We start from the raw sequence: 15,066 nt of genomic DNA on the forward strand, positions 1-15,066 counted from the left end.
CCTTGGATCTCACAGAGGAAGACGCCAGGCATCAGTGACGGTGGGAAAGGAGGGAGGCAGGGCTGGGTGTACAGACCCTCCGCTGGGATGACAGGGCCCCCCGCCCCTCAGCCAGGCCTGGGCTAGAGACCCCTGCTGTCCTGTGACCAACCCTCCCAGGGCTCCCGAGACAGAGGACACAGACCTAATCTATCCACTTAGAATAAAATGTCAGAGCAGGAAAGGAGCTCGGGGTCACTGGGTGACATGCAGGGGGCTGGGAGGAGTGACTAGGTCACAGCTTCGGGGTGTGAGCCCTGAACAGGTGCTGCTTCCACACCCCAGACCTGTGCGGCTACGATGGGAAACGAGGCCTGATGGTCCTGGCTGGAAGAGCCGGCAGTGGGGTTGCTGAGTGCTCCGTCAGGACACAGGCTTTGAACCCTGGCATCGCCTCTTCCCGGCTGTGTGACCTTGGGTGGGTTCCCTCCCAGATTCCTCATCTGTTCACAAGTGACCCAGACAGGTCCCACCTGATGAGGCTTGCCTTCTCATACTCAGCGTCTGTCTGGAGACTCAGAAGAGCTACTTCATTTTACTTTCAGAGAACATCCTCCTCTGGGTTCTATTTTCTGCTTATGTCGAGTAGCCTCTCACAGATGCTCTAGAACTCTGACTCGTCTTTATTTTCCATTGTGCTGGGTGTTCGCTGCGGCACGCGGGCTTCTCTAGCTGTGGCGCGTGGGCTTTGTTGCCCTGAGGCATGTGGGATCTCAGTTTCTAGTGCAAGTGGAAAGCGTTAGTTGCTCAGCAGTGTCTGACTCTCTGGGACCCCATGGACTGTAGCCCACTACAGGCTCCTCTGGTCCAGGGAATTCTCCAGACGAGAATACGGGAGCAAGGACTCCCCTGGTGGTCCAGTGGCTAAGACTCCAAGCTCGCAATGCAGGATACCTGGGTTCAATCCCTGGTCAGGGAACTAGATCCCATATGCTGCAACTAAGACCAGGTACAGCCAAATAAATAAATAAAAAAGAATACTGGAGTGGGCTGCCATTCCCTTCTCAAGGGGATCTTCCCAACCCAGGGACTAAACCAATCAAACCCACGTCCCCTGCATTGGAAGGCAGATTCTTTATCCCGGACCACCAGGGAAGTGCCCTGGACTTGTCTTTCTTAATATGACCTGTTGGTACCAAAGCATTCGCAAGGAGCAAGTGGCCCAGCCCAGATGAGTTGGTGAGAGAGCTCTGGTGGCCTCACTGAATCAGGAGGTCCATGAACCTAAGGCCATTTGCTGTCCTGGAGTTGGCAGGAGGGGCAGGGGTGGGGTGCCTCCCTGTTTAGAGAGGTCTTCCCATGCATTCCACTTTTTATCCCAAAGGAAAATATTGGCACTTGAGATTCATGGTTTATTTTGCATATAATAGTAGCCAGTGTTTTTAAGGATGATTTAATTTCTCCTTGTAATTCCTTCAGCTTCTTTTTAGTGTCTCTGACTTTCTCCAGCCTTGCTGGGTGGTGCTGGTGGTAGGGAAGTGGGGGATCATTGGAACCAGAGTAGTGAGACCCACTCACTGCCTTGTCATCTGCTCCATGGAGCTGAGGCAGCCTGACTCATAACACGGGCTTATACCACAGATGCTGCCCCCAGTCCCCAGAACAGAGCGGCACTGCCTCAAGCCCCAGAATGATCCTTAGTTCTCCTGCTCCTGCCCTGAAACCTCTGGAAGCAGCTGAAGAAAACTCAATGTCAGGGGGCTTCCCTGGCGGTCTGGTGATTAAGAATCTGCCTACCAATGCAAGGGACACCAGTTGGAAGATCCGTGGTCTGGGAAGATCCCGCATGCCACAGGGCAACTAAGCCCATGTGCCACAACTACTGAGTCCACACTCTGTTGCCCATGAGCTGCAACTACTGAGCCCGTGTGCTGCCCCACTGAACCCCCATGCCCCAGAGCCTGTGCTTCACAACAGAAGAAGCCACTGCAGTGAGAGCCCTTGAGCTTCAACTAGAGAATAGCCCGCACTTGCCGCAACTAGAAAAAGCCCACTCCTATCAACAAAGACCCCGTGCAGCCAAAAATAAAAAATTAATCTAAGAAACAATACTATTTATAAAAACAAACAAACCAAAAACAACATCACTGCAAAAATTCACACAGAAAATAGGAGGAGACCAAAATGTACAATGTTAAAAAAACTTCACTACAGATATATATATTGAGAGAGAGGAGAATAAGTACTGGAAAAGCCAGAAGCAGGAGTCCATAAACTATGGTCCGCAGGCCAGGTCTGATGTTAGCTAAGGATGGCGTTTACATTTTCAAGGAAAATATTTTGTGACACATGATATTTTATGCAACTCAAATTTCAGTGTCCGGAAATAAACTTTGAGACACAGCCATGCTCATTCATTTATACATCTATTACCAATGTCTACTTCCCTGCAGCAGAGGTGGGTAGTTGTAACAGAAGGCACGGCCCACAAACTTAAAATATTTACTATCTGGTCCTTTGCAGAAACAAATTGATGACTCTTAACCTCAAACTAAAGTGGAATACTGTTCTATTGTAGATCCATTTGTTTCAAATCCATAGTGAAAGTTCTCAGTCATGTCCAATCCACCAGGCTCCTCTGTCCATGGAATTTTCCATGTAAAGGATACTAGATTGATTGATTTGATTGAAGTCACTCAGTCGTGTCCTACTCTTTGCGACCCCATGGACTGTAGCCTACCAGGCTCCTCTGTCCATAGGATTTTCCAGGCAATAGTACTGGAGTGGATTGCCATTTCCTTCTCCAGCGGATCTTCCTGACCCAGGGATCGAACCTGGGTCTCCCGCATTGTAGACAGACGCTTTACCATCTGAGCCACGAGTGGGGTGCCATTTCCTACTCTAAGGCATCTTCCTGACCCAGGGGTCAAACCTGCGTCTCTTGTGTCTCCTGCATTAGCAGGCAGATTCTTTATCCCTAGCACCACCCTTCAAATCCCATAACAATTTCAAATTATAGGGACTTCCATGGTGGCCCAATGGTTAGGACTCTGCACTTCCATTGCAAGGGGCAGGGGTTCAATCCCTGGTCAGGGAACTAAGATCTTGCATCCTATGCAGCGAGGCCAAAAGATATTTTAAAATAAATAAACAGAAATAAAACTTGAATACTTAAAAAATTTTAATGGAAATAAATAGGGAGAGCAGAATCTATTTTCTAGAACTTATTAAATCAAATCAATCACCAGTTAGTAAAATGAGGTGCAGGGGATTCTTTTGAGCAGTGATATTTTACAGACAGAACCCACTCTTGTTGACCAGCTGTTTTAGCCCCTGATGTTGTTCCCTCTGACTGTGTTACCCCTTCCTTCTTTCCCAGCCATCCAAGCCCCCATCTCTAGTGTAATTCTGGACTCTGATCTCTCTCTCTGACCCCAACCCAATTTTGAAACCCAGTCTAATGTTGTCTAAAATACACTTCTTGGATCTATCCCTTCCTTTCCATGCCCTCTGTCTACACTTCGGTTCCAGCCTCTTTGCTGTTTGCTTGGACCAGTGAGGTCACCTCCCTGCCAACAGTCCTTTCTTACCTGTCCAGTTGGCCCTGCCAACCACTGCCCAAGTGACCTTAGAGAGCCTCTTTGATGCTTCCCTGCTCATGCCCGTGAACAAAGTCCACACTGGCCACTTTGCCCACCTCCAGACTCATCCGAGTGAAAAGCAGCCACCACATCACATGTGTCATCCCATCCGTTGTGCAGATGGGCAGGAAAGGGACCAGGGCAGCCCCTCTGAGCTGGACATAAGCCAGGGGGGTGGGAATCACCTTGGAATATAGAGTGGAAGCCCAAAGGGAAAGTGGTTCACTCTGCACAAACACTGCTTCGACTTTCACTGATGCCGAGTTTGCCTGTTAAGTACCATCTCGATACCTTTGAGGTCACTGGGGTCTACTTGGAGTTCATGCTTATGATCAGACCTGTGTTGATTCTGGCTGCCACCTGGTGCATTTTGCCATCCTCACTTTGTGCAGAGGAATGAGCTGACAGATGGGGACATGAGTACTTGGGCGGTGGGGAAGCTCAGCAGGAGGGCTGGGGCGGCAGCACTGAATAATCAGAAGACAGCGTTCATCAGTGAGCCCATCTTTTCAGGCATAACTAGAGTATGGGCTTTGGGACTTAGTGATGTGCAGAGAGTGGTGAGCTACTGCGTGTGTGGGTCCCTAGCTCCTCATACTTCCCAGGCTTTGTGGGAAGAGCGGCTTTCTCCAAAATCCATGATGTTTTTTAAGTTTGTCTTTTTTTTTTCAATGTGGACCATTTTAAAAAATTTATTTGTAATTGGAATGTAATTGTTTTATAATATTGTATTGGTTTCTGCTATACAACATGAATCAGCTTTAAGTATACATATTGATGTGGACCATTTTTTAAGTCTTTATTGAATTTATTACAATATTCCTTCTTGTTTTATGTGTTTTGGTTTTTGGGCTTCGAGACATGTAGGACCTTATTTCCCTGACCAGGGATCGAACACACATGCTCTGCACTGGAAGGCGAAGTTTTTAACCACTAGACTACCGGGGAAGTCCCCAAAACCCATGATTTTAAAATATGAGCAACCATCTCTCATGTCTCCTGTTTACTGGCAGGTGGGTTCTTTACCACTAGCGCCCCCTGGAGTATTCACTAAAACCAGCTGCAGGTTGAACAGGGTGACCTGATTTGGTTGGCCTGGCTCACCTGGGCCAGGGGAAGCATCTCCAGCCAGTTTGGGAGGCCTTGTGCTTCTGGGCTGTCGTCACTGTTCCCAGGTGGGGCTCCTGGTGAGTCAGCAGACAAGGTGACTCATGGATCAGTCTCAGGGACTAGCAGTTGGCAGTGACCAGGCAGGTTCCGAGACAGACTTCATTAGGAGGCGGTAAGGAAGGTGTTGCTTCCTAGGGTAGGGTGGGAAGCAGTCATTGACTTCTTGGGTAATGAAATTTGTTCCTCTTAGCACAGGGGTTCTTATGTTTGGGGGCTTCCTAAGGAAAACAGACCATCAGCATATCTCAGGGTAGAGAATATCACCACCAAATCCTAAGCCTTGGGATCTTCCCAGGATAACATCTTGCTCGTCCTTGGGGGGATATCAAAGGCTTGGAGATATTCAGCTTCAGGAGCCTCCTCCAAGAGCTCCTTGAGGGTCAGGGACCTCAGTCAGAATGAAAAGGGACCCCTTCTCTATAGGCTGCTACTGCTGCTGAGTCGCTTCAGTCATGTCTGACTCTGTGTGACCCCATAGACGGCAGCCCACCAGGCTCCACCGTCCCTGGGATTCTCCAGGCAAGAGCACTGGAGTGGGTTGCCATTTCCTTCTCCAATGCATGAAAGTGAAAAGTGAAAGTGAAGTTGTTCAATCCTGTCCGACTCTTAGTGACCCCATGGACTGTAGCCCACCAGGCTCCTCCACCCATGGGATTTTCCAGGCAAGAGTACTGGAGTGGGGTGCCATTGCCTAGTGGCTGCCAAAGTGGGGCCAGGCCTCCCACCCTCTGCCTACACCCAGAAGAGGTCTCACTGACCTCATTCTTAGAACCCTCCTAAGCCATCCCAAGGGCTTCCCTGGTGGCTCAGACAGTAAAGCATCTGCCTGCAGTGCGGGATACCCGGGTTCGATCCCTGGGTCTGGAGAAGGAAAGGAAATGGCAACCCACTCCAGTATTCTTGCCTGGAAAATCCCATGGATGGAGCCTGGTAGGTTACAGTCCATGGGGTTGCAAAGAGTCGGACATGACTGAGCAACTTCACTTCACTTCAAGCCATCCCAGCTTCTTATCCTACATAATGGAGAGAGAAGGGAGCTCAGACACCCACACCAGCATGTCCTGCCTAGAAGGGAGAGAAATGGAGCTGGGTGTGAATATGCCAGTGGCCACCTGGTATAAGCACAGTGTCAGAAGCCTGGCTGTCCCCTCCACCCACGTCAGTCAAGTCTTACGTGGAAGGTCAGCCCCAGGTGGACCCTCCCACCCTGTAGCCCAACATTGTGCAATAGTTTTCAGAGGTGAGAACATTCTGCAACTCATAATACATTTAGACAGTACATGACATCAAGTCCGCCCTCCACACCTTGCCCGTGGCAGACTTTACTCACTGATCACAGAGGCCAGAGCTAGTATAGTGGAGGCAGGAAGGAGAAGGGCCCTGCCCTCATCAGCTTGTGTTACCAGCTCGCCCACAGCCACTGAAAAACAGCCGTAGAATTAGATCAGAAATGTGAGAGGGTAACTATTAACAAATTATAACAGAAAACTAGAGATTTAAAGTAAAGAATGCAGGGGTTTCCCTGTCTATCCAGTGGTTACGACTCTGTGCTTCTGCTCTCTGCGCTTCTGCCATAGGGGGCGTGGATTCAATCCCTGATCAGGGAACTAATATCCCACTAGCTGTGTGACACAGTCAAAAAGTAAAAAATAAAGAATGCAAACAAAATTAGAAGAAAGGTAAGAACAAATGAAAACAAAGAATGGGAAATGGCAGCCCAAACTTTAAAAATAAAAATTAAAGCTTAGATTTAGGTTAAAATTATGCAAAATGATAAAAGTTACAATTATAAAAAGGAGTGACTTTTTTTTAAGTCACCTAAAAGATTAGAAAAAATGGAAGATAATAGGGAAATACATTTTAAAGGGGTTACAAAAGGTTAATGACCCTCTGGGGAACTTTTACAATCTTCCTACAAGTATAAAATTATCTCAAAAAATTAACATAAAAGTGAAACACCAACATGAATCTAGAGTGAAAATTCAAAGTAAAAAAATGAAACAATGTAAGGATTTAAATAAATATATGTACAATAAATCAATGCAATAAATATATACAGTAAATAAATGAATAATACAATAAATAAATACATATAAATAAATGTTTATTTAGATATGTTTTATTACATGTATTTTAATACATATATGTATTACGTGTCTTTATATGTATATATGTAATAAATAAAATAAACATGAAAAATAAATCAAAACACAGCTGAGATTTTAAAAGAATTTTTTAAATCTTTAAATTTTAAAGGATTAAAATTATAAAAGTTTAAAGGCAGGAAGTAAAAGCAACTAGAACAGGGGAGTTTCAAATATGATAAATATAAAGTAGAAAATGAATTATGAGATAATTAGATAATTTAAAAGGAAGATGTCAAAGTAAAAAAAGACTCAAGTTACAGAGATAACAATGTAAAACCTAGAATAATCCACCAGAGTAGCATGAATGAACCAAAGCAAAAGGGCATACTCAAAAATTCAGAAATTCAAGCTTATGAGTTATTTTAAGATAAAGAATAAAATATTCTTAGTAAAGACGAGGGCAGGGCATTCCCTGGCAGTCCAATGGTTGGGACTCTGAGCTCTCATTGCTGGGGGCCCGGGTTCAATCCCTGGTCTAGATACTAAGGTCCTGTAAGCCATGGGGCACAGAACAAAAAGCCAATGTGGACAGAGTATGATTAAATGGTAGTTTCTGATCCAGGAACACGGCCATCTCTCCATCTGTCAGGGCCACTTTGCTTCGTTTCATCAGCGTCGTGCAGTTTTCTGCACACAGGCCTCTTGCCTCCTAAGTTTATCTGTAGGTATTTTGCTCTTTTTGTTGCAATGGTAAAACGGATTGCTTCCTTAGTTTCTCTTTCTGATCTTTCATTGTTAGTGTATAGGAATGCAAGACTAAGAAGAACAGTACAGGGAACTCTGCTTAATGCACTGTGGTGACCTGAATGGGAAGGAAGACCAAAAGGGTGGGGATAAGTGTATATTTATAACTGATTCACCTTGCTGTATAGTAGTAACTAACACAACATCATAAATCAACTGTATTCCAATAAAAATTGATTTTAAGAAATTGTTTCTGGTGGGCTTTGTTGAGCTGAAGCTGAGTCTAGGCTAGGGCTTTTGGGGGAGGACATGCATTGCTGCTCCTTAGCCCCAGATTCACACTGCGCCCTGTTAGGGACTTAGCCCAGCCCTCGGAATGCACACATAAGGTTTCTGAAGGGATCCAATGAGGTGAGTGGAAGCCCCACTCTGACCCCTAGTGGGGCCACCTGGCTCAGAGCTGGGGCATCAGAACACTTGGGTGTGATTCAGCAATCACATTGTTTCTCTGCACCTCCTTTTCCTTACTGGCACTGCCCAGCCAATGCCTTCCCTCTCTGTAAAAAACAAAAACAGAAAACCATCAAAGTACTGGTCAGCAGCATTTACTCTATCATGAAGTAGAAAGAGCATTGGGCATAGAAACAAATCAGGCCCCTTGAACCTGCCCAGCCGGTGGTTTTGGATATGAACTGATGTGCTGTTGGTGAATGAAAAGTGCACACATGCATGTTAATAACGCTTCAGCAGAGATACCCCTCCACAGATGAGGTTGGGTACTCTAATTGTTGGAGAAGGGAAACGAGAGGCAGAAATCTACCTTCCATGAAGTGGGGAGGGGCACTTCTGTCTCCCTGTCCCCTCCCCTCGCCCCAGCACTTAGCCTGAGCACAGCATCCAGCCCTCACTTCCCATCTTCTTTCCCCAGGTGGGCCTTGAACCAGGATGGCTGAGCCCCGCCAGGAGTTCGACGTGATGGAAGATCATGCTCAGGGGGACTACACCCTGCAAGACCAGGAGGGTGACATGGACCCCGGCCTGAAAGGTTAGTGCACAGCCCTGCCTACGGGGCCAGGCACCCTGGGGATCACAGCCAGCCCTACTGCTTTGGAAAGAGCTGGCAGGAAGGGTTTGCATCCTGATTTTTAAAGGAGTTTTAAATACTTTATTATTTTAGATTATCCATAGATTTGAAACCTCATTCATTTGAATGAGCCCACAGAACTCAAAATGTGAGGCTATTTGAAAATCTGCCTTTGCAAAGGAGAGTTTGCCAAATGCATAGATGTATTGTGACAAAGACTGCAGGGGGCTTGTCCATCTAATTAATACAAGGGCAATCTGTTGAGTCTTTAGGCACATCCATGAACCTATAAATCAGCAGAATTCATTAGCATGCAAAATACGTAAGTTTAGGGCCTTCCCTGGTGGTCCAGTGGCTAAAACTCCTTGGTCCCAGTGCAGAGGGCCTGAGTTCGATCCCTGGTCAGGGAACTAGACCCCACATGCACAACTAAGACCTGGCACAGCCAAATAAATAAATAAACATAAATAAATATATATTTTAAAATGCATGACTTTATACATTATTTTTTTTTCCAGAGTTGATTAGTTCTGGGTTTCCTATTGTTGAACCTATAGTACTAAACCGGATCAACTTCTAGATGTTCTATAATATAGCCTTTTGGCTAAATTGGCTTGGCCTCTTCTCTGCCTCTCATCCCCACCTAGTTCAGGAGCCCCGTGGGGCACACAGAGCCCTCTTTCCAGCTCCAAATGCCAATCCCCATGTTGGTGCCAGGAGCAGCAGGCTGGCCCACGGAGCACTGGGTTGTGCTGCCAGGAGCCCTTCTCCCCACAGTGTCCCTGGTGGCCAGTGCTCCCTGGAGCAGCCCTCAGAGCAGGGTAAGAGAGACTAGGTCCCTGTCCTCCACACCCATTTCTAAGCAGACAAAATGGCTGTCTACTTTTCTCTTTAAATGCTGCAAGTAATAAAAACACTTTGCAGCCTGGGGTGTGGGGTGGCGGATGGGAGTGGTGGAGTTCCAAGGTGGGAGGGAACCTCTTCCAGGTACATCCATCGGAGAAGGGTCCCTGGAAGAGGCAGGGTCACCAGGAGGAGCCCTGGGTTGGGGAAGCATGCAGAGCCATCATTCCCATCTTGGAGATGTTTCAGGACTCACTGGGGACCCTTGTTTCAAAGGCTAACTTCTCTGTACCTGTTTAGGCAGAGAACACACTGGAGGCAGAGCTTGGGAATCAGACAAAAGGGCTCCAAGTTAGGGGAGGTGAGGGAAGGCATGGACTGTCCTGGGAACTCAGAGGCTGCCCTCTGGCCTTCTTGGGAGCCCCCAGCCTGAAGCTCTGGGTGAGGGGTGTAGCAGGGTGGGCGGTGGGGAGGAATGCCTGCTCCACCTACGGGTCCCAATTGGCCCAAACCTCCCTTCCCGGTGTCAGGAACCAAATGGTGGCAAGAATTACTTTCTGACCTCTCCCGGGCCGAAGCCTGACTCAGGCCAGAGCCGCTACTTTTCAGCTCCCCGTGGAGGGTTGGGGGCAACTGGGCCCTGGGATCTCCCTCAGCTGAGGATCTGAGCCCACTGTCTCTTCTGCCTCATTAGCAGTATTGCTGCTTTCACTTTCAAGTGTCCTGATTTGGGTGGTAAAGAATATAATTACTTACAGGGCTTCCTGGGTGGCTCAGTGGTAAAGAATCTGCCTGCCAGTGCAGGAGACACAGGTTCGATCCCTGGGTCAGGAAGATCCCCTGGAGGAGGAAATGGCAACCCCCTCCAGTATTCTTGCCTGGGAAATGCCACGGACAGAGGAGCCTGACAGGCTCCAGTCGATCACGACTGAGCACAAGCACGAGCGCCCTGCGTATAACGGGGCTTGCTTAAAAGGACGACGCAGGCATTTTTGTAGAGCTCTAAACAGCTGGCAAAGGGCTTCGGCCAACAACATCTCAGGCACTGCTCACAGTAACCAGTGAGGACAGAGGTTACCCTCCCTAGTTTACAGATGACGATCTCCTCTCTGAGGTCACAGGGCCAGTATAGCCTTTCACTCTACACCAGCTGTTTCTGCCTCTGGTCACTCTCAGCCAAGTCCCCCTGGAACTTCAGTTCCTGAAGTCTTCACGTGTGCTAAGTCGCCTTCAGTAGTGTCCAATTCTTTGTGATCCCATGGACTGTAGTCCACCAGGTTCCTCTATCCATGGAGTTCTCCAGGCAAGAATACAGGAGTGGGTTACCATTTCCTTCTCCAGGGAATCTTCCTGACCCAAGGACTCAACTTGTGTCTCTTACATCTCCTGCATCGGCAAGCGGGTTCTTTACCACTAGCGTGGGAGAGCATCCAACTTAGGATCCTAACATACTGAATTCTGCCCCAGGTGAATTAATTGTGCCAGTGAAAAATGATGCTCTGTTTAGGGTGACCTGGTTTAATAAGTTTAAAAATATGTATTATGTTGAAACAAATGTACCATAATAATGTAGGATGTTAATAACTAGGGAAACTGGCAATGGGGTATCCTCTGTTCTCTCTTTGCAATTTTTCTGTAAATCTAATAATTCAATTTATAAAGTAAGAACAAGTTTACCAAGTTATTTTGTGCCTTAGAGGTGCTTAAAGTACAGTTGCTGAAATTCCTCAGTTCTTTTAACATAAAATGTCATTGGAAGTTCTGTGCTAAAACAGATATATGTGTAAATATATAATATATACATGCAGATTTTAAGTTGCTAACCTTTTTGTCACTGCTGTGAAAGTGTTTGAAGATAGTCTAAACAAACTTATTCAAACAATATACTTGCCAAGAAAGCAAGTGATACCTAAGAGATTTTCAGAGTTCTCCTCAAATTTGTTCTTGCTACTAAGGATTTAGAAGGAATTATTTTTATATGGAGAGTGAAAGGTGTGACTTGACAGAAGGTGCACTTTACAAGCAACATTTCAGATAGGTGACAGAGACTTTTTTGAATAATGACAAGAAACCACATGTAAAATACTAGAACAGAGAGCATCTGAGTAGATGCTAAAAGTTGGAATAGGATTAGGTGGAGCCAAAGAGAGCTGCAAAGTGGGTGAAAGTTGGTTAGCTAATAAAACAGAGCACCCGTGTGAATTAAAAGGTGTTAATGAGTTAACTTGTTAGATCTTCCAACTAAGACAGTCAGAAGAGGTCTCTTCCACCTTTCCTCCCACCATACAAAAAATTCAACATGGATAATGCGGATGATCACAGTGGCAGGCTGGGGATGGACTGGGGGAGGGGTGTTTGGGGGGCAAATGCTTGAGGCACCATCACACCTGTAGGCTCCTGTGCTTTGGCAGTTGAGGCTGGTGGGTAATAAGACCCAGCAGACAACACCAAAACTGCCATGAGATACCACTTCTTATTTACGAAGATGGCTATAATTTAAAAAATGGAAAATGCCAAGTGTTGGTGAGGATGTGGAGAAATTGGACCCCTTGTGTATTGCAGGCAGGAGTGTTAATGATGCAGCAGCTGTGGCAACCAGTTTGGTGGTTTTCTAAAAAATTGCATGTAGAGCTACCACACGATCCAGCGATTTCAGTCCTAAGGATATATGCAAAAGGATCGAAACGAGGAACTAGAACAGATATTTGTACACCATTGTTCATAGCAGCATTATTCAAAATAGCCAAAAGGCTGGAACAATCCAAGTGTCCATCAACAGATGAACGGATAAACAAAGGATGGTGGTATATCATCATATTTCATCATATACATATGATGAAATGTTATTCAACCAGGAAAAGAAATGACACTGTGACAGATGCTACATGGACGGATCCTGAGAATATTATGCTTTGCAAAATAAGCCAGATATAAAAGGACAAATGTTGTACAGTTTTATAGGGTATCTAGAAGAGGCAAATTCATAGAGACAAAAAGTAGATAGAGGCTGCCAGGGGTTGGGAGCGGGGGAGAGAGAGTTATTGCTTAATAGGTACAGAGTTTTGTTGGGGAAGATGAAAAAAGGTTTAGATATAGATAGTGGTGATGGTTACACAGCGTGGTGAATGTATTTAATGCCACTGAATTATGGTTAAAGTGATAGATGTGAAGTTGTGATTTTATACCGATAAAAGAATCTCAGCTCACACACACACACAAAAAGGCCCAGCAGACAGTCTGCGGATGATTCCTCACCATGTGTCCAAAGCCTGCTTGAGGGAGTTGGCAGGTTTTCCCAAGCTTCAGGACCAGAAGCTTCTTTAGAATCAGTCCTTCTTTGGCTGGATCAGTGCAGCCAGGGTGGGTGTCCAGGGATGGCGTTCCAGCAGAGGGTTCGAGGTGTCTGACCCCAAAGTGTGCTGGAACACCACTTGCCTCTTTTCACCTCTGGGGTCTGCCTCGGGCAGAGCCGGTTCCCTGTCCTCTACTCCAGGGCTCCCCAACCCCACCCCACCCCCTCCCCTGTCAGGTAGCGTGGCTTTTGCTGAGTCCATTCGAGGTCCCCTGGCTTTGGAGTCTGGTCGGGCAGTTTTCCCGTAAATAGTGATGACTGACATTTCAGGTATGACAAGGTTTGTTGGGCAGGACTGGGAGACGAGCCCAGTGTCCGGTTAGAAGTAGGTCCCATGTCTGCCCTGAGCTAATTTCTCTGCAGAGGAAGCAGTTCGATTTCTGAGTGTTTTCCCAGGCGTTTACTTGTCATGAATTCATGGCCATGATCTCCCGTGAACCTCTCCGGTAAGGAAAGACGAAGCCCCAAGTTTACTTGTGGCTTAGCTCTCTGGTGTCTGCTGCCCATTTGTCAATATCAGAGCCTTTGTCTCAGTTGGAACCACAAGCTAATTAAAAGGCAATTTCTCTTCTTGCCCCAGAACAGGTAAACGTCACGTGCCTTTTTCCTGATGACCCTGGTGTGGGGGCCCAGTTGTGGGGTGGGGGTGGGGTTGGTCCCCTTCTTGGTATTATCACGAGACCACAGTCCATCCATCTGGGGTCTATACTGGGTGATTTCGGCTCCAAAAGACACTGCCCCCCAGTTCCTCTGAAGTCGAAATTGGGGTGGAGGGAGGCAGCCATTCTGAGGGGTTCATTGTGTATGTTCCAGAGTCTCCCCTGCAGACCCCGGCCGATGATGGATCTGAGGAACCAGGCTCTGAAACCTCTGATGCTAAGAGCACTCCGACGGCGGAAGGTGGGGCCCCCCTTTTCACGGCTTCATTCAAACAGCTCCTTCCATGCTCCAACCTGTGCTTAGCCATGCTTTGAGCTCATACATGCCAGCTCATACGTGCCACCCTTCCTGGCTGCACTTGCTGCTGCCCCTGGCTGAGAGATATGCCCACTCAGTGCTTTGCGGATGGGGCTTGGGCCCCAAGTGTTGTGGGAGCCATGCTCTGTCTTCATGCCTTGCTCGCTAGTGCCAGGGATGGGCAGCTTCATCATGTGTGAGCTTCAAGACAGCCACACTTGAACAGGCTGGGATTGTGGCAGAGCAGGGCCTGATGTCAGCTCCACAAAGCCCCTGCTGCTTGTCCATTGTCCTCTCCACACTTCTCCCATGAGCCACCAGGTCCCCGAGCACTGGTTTGGTTCAGGAAAGGGTAGGTCAGCGCACATCTCCAAGCTCACACTTTGGGACTGCTCTTGGTTTAGTATCCTTCATTTCTTGAGCTGGGCCTGGGCCTCTGGACTTTGGCCATGGTGTTAGCTCCAGCGCATCTTTTCTAACCTGTCTTGTGTAGACATTCAGTATCTAGGTTATTATTATAAAGCTTCTGATGTATTTCCTGAGGTGTTCCTTGGACCGTCTTCTCTTACTTTCCATCCATATCAGTCAAGACTATGTTTGAGGAACTTCCCTACTGGTCCAGTTGTAAAAATTCTGCCTGCCAATGCAGGGAACGTGGGTTCGATCCCTGGTCCGGGAAGACCATTCCCGCATGGGAATGCGGGACAACTAAGCCTGTGTGCCACAAGTACTGAAGCCTCCACACTTCAGGGCCCATGAGCCACAACAAGAGAAGCTGCCATAATGAGAAGCCCGTGCACTGCAATTAGAGAGTAGCCCTGGCTCACAGCAACTAGAAAAAGCCCTCGTGCATCAAGGAAGACCCAGCACAGCCAAAGAAAAAAAAAGACTACATTTGATCACAGGTAACAGAAAGCCCAACTCACTGTGGCATATATATGAAGAGGTTTATTTGTCTCACATAATAAAACATCTGGACTCGAGTAGCAGCTCCTCAGTGTCATCAGTGCTCTCTGTCTTTATCTTCTGCCATCTTTAATGGCTGGATTATTGCCTCACGGTTACAGAATGACTGCTGCACCTCCAGGCATCACATCTATCTACAAAACAAGAAGAAAGTAGCAAAGCAAAGTGACCAAAAGAGCCCGGAAACCAAACATGTTCCCTTTTTATTAGGAAAGAAAGAGTTTTTCTACATACCCCACCTGA

At 47.0% G+C, this 15,066-nt stretch overlaps 1 protein-coding gene across 14 annotated transcripts in view; it reads left to right on the forward strand.

Moving 5' to 3' along the window:
* MAPT (microtubule associated protein tau) overlaps positions 1–15,066 on the forward strand; it is a 123,182-nt gene that overhangs the window by 61,033 nt on the left and 47,083 nt on the right. For all 14 annotated transcript variants that reach the window (XM_070390008.1, XM_070390000.1, XM_070389999.1 and 11 more), the window contains 2 exons: positions 8,550–8,666; positions 13,714–13,800. In XM_070390008.1, the coding sequence (XP_070246109.1) occupies positions 8,567–8,666; positions 13,714–13,800 (187 nt within the window). In that variant the 5' untranslated portion in view covers positions 8,550–8,566. The remainder of the gene's footprint in view (positions 1–8,549; positions 8,667–13,713; positions 13,801–15,066) is intronic.

The sequence above is a fragment of the Bos mutus genome, chromosome 19, assembly GCF_027580195.1.
Source record: "Bos mutus isolate GX-2022 chromosome 19, NWIPB_WYAK_1.1, whole genome shotgun sequence".
Lineage (NCBI taxonomy): Eukaryota > Metazoa > Chordata > Mammalia > Artiodactyla > Bovidae > Bos > Bos mutus.